The sequence below is a fragment of the Atractosteus spatula genome, chromosome 11 (assembly GCF_055471065.1).
Source record: "Atractosteus spatula isolate fAtrSpa1 chromosome 11, fAtrSpa1.hap1, whole genome shotgun sequence".
NCBI classification, from domain to species: domain Eukaryota; kingdom Metazoa; phylum Chordata; class Actinopteri; order Semionotiformes; family Lepisosteidae; genus Atractosteus; species Atractosteus spatula.
The window spans coordinates 45,780,772-45,789,046 of NC_142716.1; the positions used below are offsets into that span (position 1 = coordinate 45,780,772).

An 8,275-nucleotide genomic window follows, 5' to 3' on the forward strand; every position below is an offset into this window, starting at 1 on the left:
TTTTGCCCTGGCACTACCAGATGGGAAAATTACCATGAATCTCAGCCTAAACCAAGTAACTATGGCTTCCCCCCCATATTCTAGCAGAATATTAAGATCTCTAATCCAGTCCTTATAGTCTTATATGCTTTCACCAATATTTCTAACATAACTCTATAGCCTTTGAAAAGCAAACTAGTTCTCAAAACAAAAAAATATAAGAATAAATCCTTGCATTGATATAGAGTTTTCATCCAGTAGGATCACGTATAGGAGGGGACCCACTTCACCCAGCAGTAGGGTGCAGTTCCTACTTGAGTGACACACAACATCCATTCTCTACCAGCAGCCATTGCAGTGAAACATTTCAAGGGCTGTGAAATATTATCTGTGAAATTTTGTTTCATCATTTAAATTAAAGAAGAGCTTTGGAAAGACAAGATTGCACAAACCCAGAGTTTAATTTAGCCAGGATGTTTACCCAGTGTGGATAACACTCCTATTCGGTAGCCCTGTTCCATAGACATCTTTAATGTCCAGGTAGTCTGCTCTGAAGAATGGCACATCCTACAGCAGAGTGTCCCTGGACACCATACTGAGGCTTGAAAAAGAGAATGGAAACTGAAGGATACTGCGTTGACTTTTATTCAGACTTGTTGTAATCAGATACTTTACCAAGCCTGAATTTAGTCTTAGTTTCATTTCAGTCCTGAAGGTGGCGACCCGTTCTATTATAAAGTGCCCATAATTTGCTGATACTTCAGGAAAGAAGTAAATCTTAAGAAGTGAAACAAAATCTTAATGCAGTATATTAAGTGATGGGCAGCATTGCTCTGTACATCTTTATTCTAAAACATGTTCTGTTAAGGCTGCATTCCAGTAGACTGTCGTTAATCACTTTATATTGTTTGACAGTTTGCATTAATGTCTGGCATTTAGGAAAGTCATAATGTAGTTAACAAAGTAAAACTGTGGTACCTTGTCCACATGGCCAGACACTCATCCTTCAAGCCAAGTGGTTTAATGCCAAATACATCAGAAAAAGCTTGATCTTTATTTCCTGTGATTTGTCTGTAACTATTGAGACAGTTTTCTTAAAGGAAACTTGGTTTACAGGTTTTACCCTCGTGCGTTTTTATTGTGATCTTTATGATTCCTCTCTTCCTGAGTTTGAGATGTCTTTGTATTTTATTTTTATAAAGAGCTAGGCCTTCAAGGCACAGACCTGCTTTTAATAAACCTGTGCTATTTGTGTGACATTTCAAGTTTTAATCCATGGTGGTCCTTAGTGTCTCTTAAGGGAACTACAGAACACAGAAGTATATCTCACAGAGCCGCATTAACAGAATACGTAACTCATTCTGTTGTGTTGCCCATTACTCTGAAACTCTGTAAAGGTCCTGGGTTCTGTTGGCTCATGTGTTCGCAGACCTCCTTGGTTTAGTTTTCATCATGGACACAATATTAATGACCCACTGTTCTTTGCATCAGTAAAAAAATAAATGGAAGAATGAATATTGGGGACATTTAACATTTTTGGTGCCTCTAACAAAATAAATACAAAAAAAGTTTAGATGTTTTTTGAAGGCTGTCATTGAAACTAGAGTGCACAACAAGGCAAGGGTTTGAGAACGGTAAAACGTTTGCAAAAACAATTGCAGAAGACTAGTTGAGACATTACACCTTGCTGTTCACTGTAGTCCCGCACATTAGCCAAGTTTACTTCTTTATGGAGTCCCCAGAGAGTCAATTGTAATCTGATGTTCAAACTGTACCCCCTTACTGCAGTTATTAAATCTGTCTGGCTGCTGGCAGTGTTGACATCAATAAAGACATACTATATTTAAGTGCAAATGAGAAGCCAGACACACATTTCAAATTGCTTCACTGTCTCTGTGGCTGAAGACAGCAAAGCAGATTCACAAGACATTTAGGCTGTATTTTGTATTATCCATACGGTATGCAGTGTGAATGTTCAGCTCTGTAACTCATTTTATTTAAAATGATAGGTGAGAACCCTAGTGGGCTAACACTGGTCATTGAAAACAATTTGACATTTTCAAATAGACATTTCCTCTGTTTCTCAGAAATGCAGTGAAATTAGCAGACAATAGTCTAACTAACACAAACGTTGGACTCTCCCTTGTTGCCTGTTTATGTAATTTTATTTATTAATATAATTTGGGGAAAACTAAACTTTAAATGGTCAAACTTCAAACAACAAATGTATTTCTAACCATGTATTTAATACATGTGTACTATGTGGTTATTACTGTGTAATTAACTGCATGTCATTGTAATGTCTGTGTAATTGTATGAAAGTGATTTAGGAGACAGCCTTTGTTACATAATGTAATTACATTGTAAACATAGTGAATAATGAAATATCCATGCCATATCCTTAATTTTTGGCAATTACATATTTTAGGAGAATAAAACTATGTTGTGCTTTTTGACTTTACATTGGGCATATTTTTATTATTTATGATACACCAGAGAAGAAGAAATTCACCAAATATGGAGCTTTCTGAGGGGGACTTTATCAAATTATAATGTGAAATTTACGGCATTAATAATCTATTTTCTAGGCCACAACACATTGTTTTTGACGTTTCCAGTTTAAGAAATCTTAAGCTTTTTACAAATCCTTAATCCTGGGTGGGAATCATTGTTGTATCAGCAGGGAAATGTGTTAAACATCCAGCATGACTGCAAATTAAATATCACTTCCCCAGAAAGCCAGTTTACAATGATATAATAACATGCAAGTGACACTTGAAAAATGTTATACATTAAAACACACAGAGTGAATAAATCAGATGTTTTTTCTAGGTGGTGTCCTTAAGATTCTTTTAAAGTGCCAAACCAAGCTAGCATCCTAATAAAAGCACTACATAGTAAAGCGTCTAGTCTGTAGTTGACATTGGTGTGTCTCACAGTTGCTTTAGTATTGTGCATTCATCTGGATACAAAGCCATACTCATAGGAATGGCTGTACAGAAAAGCCCGCAGGGACTAATTGAAATGTCTTTCATCTGTACTCTTCCCTGATTTGTGATTTTAATCACAGTACTTCCATCATCCAACTGCACCCTGGTTTAGATTTAAGCAGCACCAGCTTTAAATTCAGATAATGCAACACATGTTAAATAATTTGCTATTTGATCAGTATTGCCTACATTAGCACTGTTTTTTTAAATTGAGAATTATTATACAAGGTACTGTCAAGACAGTTCGGATGGATAACGTTTACCATTGGAGTGGAAACCTGCTTTTTCTGTCCCAGACAGGAATGGAGGGTACAAAGCCCAGGGTGGGAAAAGGGAGGGATATTTTCTCTAGCCCAGTAATCGTCAGCCAGTGGTCAATAAGGTGAGGCGGCTCAGATTCTGCCTTTCCCTTCTGTCAGTAATAAAATAAAAAATGCAATAGCTGTGACTTACCATTTAAACAGAAAAAACAGTTGTCATGAATACCAAAGTAAAGACAAATGTAGCAATATGGACTTAATGATTTCTACATGTATGACTAGTCAATATATGACTTTAATGGTCATTTAAAAAATAAAAAGTTATCAAGTATTATTTTACACTAACCAGGGAGCTTGGTTTCCCAAAGTTAGTAAAGGATTTTCCAACGAGCTAAACACTGTGCTCATACACGTTCAGGTGACATGAAAACTTTGGACCAAAACTGCAAAACCAAACTCCACCGAAAGATGTAGGTTATGAATCAATAAAAGCTGACACGCTTAATGGAAATTCATTTAAAGGATTATTTTAAAATATAATTTAACTTTAATATTGGACAACTACAAACTGATGAATTAACATAAGACCCCTCTTAGTCATAAGTAAACCTTTTGCTATCCTTTAAAACAAATCAATACTGTATTCAAATATATTGTAGATGTAAATGTCTCAAAATTCTGAATTGTCCATGTACCTCTATAGGAACACACAACTTGAGGCATGTAGTGTACATGTGAATTGTACTTATAGTGCACACAAATGTTAAGGTACAGATTGTACCTATTGACTGTAGTAAAAAGGCATTTATGTCACCATTGCTTGGGTACCAAGTATATTCTGAAAATGTGTTCTGATTTACATCGAACATTAAATTAATTACAAACTAATACTAATGAGGATTGCCAAACAACAATTGCCACTCAACGAATGATTGCTGGCGCTGATCTCACAAGATCCTCGGAGCAGCAGTGCTTTGATACAAAGGGTGAGGAAGGGGGGTTGGTGGTCACTGCGTGGACGCTGTCCTCTTGGGTGGTGGCAGGCCGGCGTCCCGGCTGTGACACCGCGTGGAGCTGCAGGACGAGGAGCAGTGTGAGGCGGTTGAGGGAGCCTGGTGCTGATGCAGGGGGAGGTGCGGCGGCAAGGGACCCCCGCGCCCGAAAAGAACGTCCCGGACCGCCGATCTGAACCGCTTGCTGACGAAGCAGTAGAGGAAGAAGTTAACGGCGGTGTTGAGCATGGCCAGCATGTTGGCAAGGTCGTAGGCCAGATGTACCCGCCAGTTGCGGTTGACAGAGGAGACGTAGAGGTGGTAGATCACGACGATCGTGCGCGGGGCCCACAGAACGGAGAAGGCAGAGGTTATAGCCAGCAGTATTGCGGTGGTTTTCCCCAGGCGTTTGGGCACCTGCTGCTGGCACTCTTCGTGACAGTGTTTCCGGTGCCGGCTCTTCAAGCGGTAGATGATAAGCGAATTAAGCACCAGGAAGATGCTGCATGGCAGGAAGTAAATAATGGTGCAGTGGGTCCAGATGAGCACCTGGTCCAGTTTGGTGGGCGCATGACTGACCCTCCACACATCTGACCACCAGTAGAAAGGAACTCCAGAGGCCAGGGCCAAAATGAAAACAGTCCCGATGATCCTCCTGGCCCGCTCAGGGTAGCTGATCTGCCGGTGCAGCAGAGGGTGGCAGAGAGCCACGTAGCGGTCCACAGTGAGGGGTACCGTGGCCCAGATAGAGGCGTGGTTGGCGGCAAACTCCATCACACTGATGGAGTGCAGCAGCAGCTCGGGGACCTTGCGGTGGAAGATGGCGGTCTCCAAGAGGAAACCCACAAACACGATGAAGAGCTGTGTCAGGATGTCCGAGGCCGTCAGTGCCAGCAGGTACAGGTATGAGGATTTCTTGGTGCGGGACGCCAGTCGGGATAAAGCTACCGCCGTCAGGATGTTCACTATCGTCCAAGAAAAGAGAAGAAGGGAGAAAGGTAAACACGATGACACATCAGTCATCAGCCTCTGCAGATCTTGCTTGCCAATAGCAATTTGAAAAAAATGGAATCACAACCACATGGTGTAAATGAAATACAGGAGTCCAGCAGGTGTTCTGAAATGCACAGGAAAAGGCCTCAAACAAATAAAAATGTGTTGTTTTTTTTTGTATGAGCTGTGAAAATTCATATTCTAACAAGTCTTTTTGGTAATTAAAAGTTCACATCTAAGGAAAGCAAGTCAGACGAAGTCCTAGAAGTGAATTTACTGTCTTAGGGTGAGGTGCATTATTAGATTCTTCTTATTCTATTTACTTTTTAGAACATAAATGTGTAACAGACTGTGATGTGGAATATTAATTCAAGCCTCCCCCCTTTTCAACAACATGGCTCATTGATCCCTGAGTAGCAATTATCCCCTGGGTACTTTTACAAATCTGTAGCTCAACCTACAGACATCACTCTATGTGTCTGACAAGTCTATTTCACTTCTGTCATGCCCCAGGACCCACGTATTGTAGGTCACCTACTGCTGGCTTCAAAAGGTCACCATCTACAGACACAAAAACTGCAATTCAACACAACCAAATCCAGATGGGTCAATTCCAGCCCCACCCCTAACCCCCACCATTAGCTCCAATGCCCAAACCCAGAGTTTGGTAAATGTGTGGTACTAGTAATTGTATATCAAGTACAACAAATAGGGCTGAGAACACGATCATGGACAAGATACATTTCATTAACTGCAAGATGCTTCCAGTGAAATGAATTACTGATTCACTTAGTGGAACTCACCGCCGTGATAAGATCACCTTGTGTTTGAAACACCACACAAAGGAAGCAGTAATCATATTTCTTAACTAGCTAGTGATAGAATGCAAAGCAGGCTGCAGAAATGCAAAGCCCTGATGGGGAGAGATGATGGGCGTTCGGCATCAAATGAACAGGGAATTAAAGTGTCAAAGCAATGATTTAAAACCATGAATCTAAGGGGGCCCTTGTACAAAGCACAGTGGAGAAATCTGTACCTCTTCTCTATTGATCCATCCATCCATCTAATGAACTGTTTTCTTGACAAAACAGAATAAGCTTAGAAATTGGCTTGTGTGTGGCACTGTTATCCTATATTAACAGGGGGCGAATTTTTTGAGTAGCAATTTGACTGCCTGTACCTGGCATTCCAACACACAGGAGGGCGCTGTAGTAAATGACAGGGAAGAATCCCAGGACGCACTCTGACCGCTGGACGTCCTCAGAGGTCCTGGTGTCACCCAGGGGGCTGGTGAGCGTGGCATTAGGCCGGGCGATCATGGCCTTTCTGAGTCTGCTAAACCACAGAAAAACAAAAGAGGGAAAGAGAGGAATCAGATACCACCATTTTTGTTTTTAGTTCAAGACTTTGCTAGATGGTAAATAGAACAGCGACAAATACCTACCATAAGGAAATGCTGCTTTGAGTAACAACTTGGATTCATGTTACACACAGTAATATTGTAAGAAGAAACAGGTAAAGCCTGGAAACATCTGGTGATATATCAGAGTGTTTCAGGGTCAATACGTGCAGGACACACTCTTTAATATGTAGATAACATTGATGTAAATTTCCAGTATTCCCTTGTGACATATAATGTAGTACAAATTTACATCGGGGGTCTTTAACTCTCGACCTGGAGAGACCGGGCCAAGCAGGTTCCACAGGCAGATACAGATATTTTAATATCTATAATATAATATCTAAATTTGATATATAATATATAATCTGATATATAAATTTACATCAATGTTATCTACATATTAAAGAGTGTGTAATGCATGTATTGACCCTAACATTGATATATTACTTGGAAGCAGAGGTTTATAGTCGTAACCTGTTTCTTCTTACAATATTACTGTGTATAACACGAATACAAGTTGTTACTCAATGCAGATATTTTAATATCTGTGAATTATCAGTTTCTAAAGGCTTAGAATGATTCAACTACAATGACTTTAATGGAGATCATTTGGAACTAAACATTTCCTTCATCCCTTGAGGACCAGTGCTTATTTGAAACTTTACTGGTTCCTTAATGCCTTAAAAAAAAGTCCTCCTAATCTTTCAATAACTGGTACTTTACAGTGACCGGGGAGAATAACTTGATTGGAACTCTCCAGGACCAGGGCTGTGCATAGCGTGTATGAAAGTCCTCTTCTTGTGCACAACCTTTCTTATGTGTTATACAGTAATGTAATTACTGATGATGAGACAGTTGAGTGTTGCTCATTTTGATGGCAACTTAATGATTTGTTGCATCATTATAATGCTTTATCAGTCAGCTTTCAGAAAACGGGATAATGTCCCTTCTGTCAGTTAAAGACTACCAGAGCCAGATGGCTTTCTACCAGTCACTGCCTTTTACTGATGTGTACAGTTTTTTCGCCTGGTAGTTTTTCCACCTTTTCACCCTCATGTTTCCTTTGTTGCTTTGTGTGTCTCAACCTGGAGGAAAGCATTGTTGACCTCTTGAAAGATCCTCATACAGTAGCACCCAGGACATTGAGATATTGATAAAGAGTTCTCACAGACTTGAGAATAAATGGGGTGGGTTGTGGGTTTTATATAGATTTTTGATTTAATGTTTGGAAAACCTGTAGTTTGGGACCATGTGGGATTACAGCCTGAAATGTACTGGTTAGAAGAAAAGCCTCTACCAACTACCTCTATAATCTAAATTTTAAAAATGATGTTTTTGAGTGTAAGTGCAATGGAGCTGACTGTGTTTAGCCAATGAGAATAGGAGGTTTGGGGGGAAGGGAGAGAGCACATACAGACTAAGAGCCTCAGAGATAATTAGAGCAGCATTCGCGATAACAGATGGGTGGACAAGAATTCTCCCCTTCAGCTGTTCAGTCCCTTATCGCTCCATCTAGTCTCCATTTCAGAATTTACCTTCATATGTCCCTTCCTGTTTTTCACTCTGAGCCTGTTTGTACCTATACTGTACTGAGGGATGTCAGGAGTGTTGTTTGCAGACTGTACGGGCTTTGGGGAACTTTCCAAAATGAAAACAAAT

The 8,275-nt window shown here is 40.1% G+C and overlaps 1 protein-coding gene across 1 annotated transcript; it reads right to left on the reverse strand.

The window, feature by feature from the left end:
* Positions 1-2,437: 2,437 nt before the first annotated feature.
* gpr142 (G protein-coupled receptor 142) lies at positions 2,438-6,533 on the reverse strand. The gene is made up of 2 exons (XM_088927191.1): positions 6,395-6,533; positions 2,438-5,186 (listed from the first exon to the last, which is right to left on the reverse strand). Exons 1-2 carry the CDS (start codon positions 6,531-6,533, stop codon positions 4,237-4,239), a joined length of 1,089 nt encoding a protein of 362 aa, XP_088783317.1. The 3' UTR covers positions 2,438-4,236.
* Positions 6,534-8,275: the final 1,742 nt, after the last annotated feature.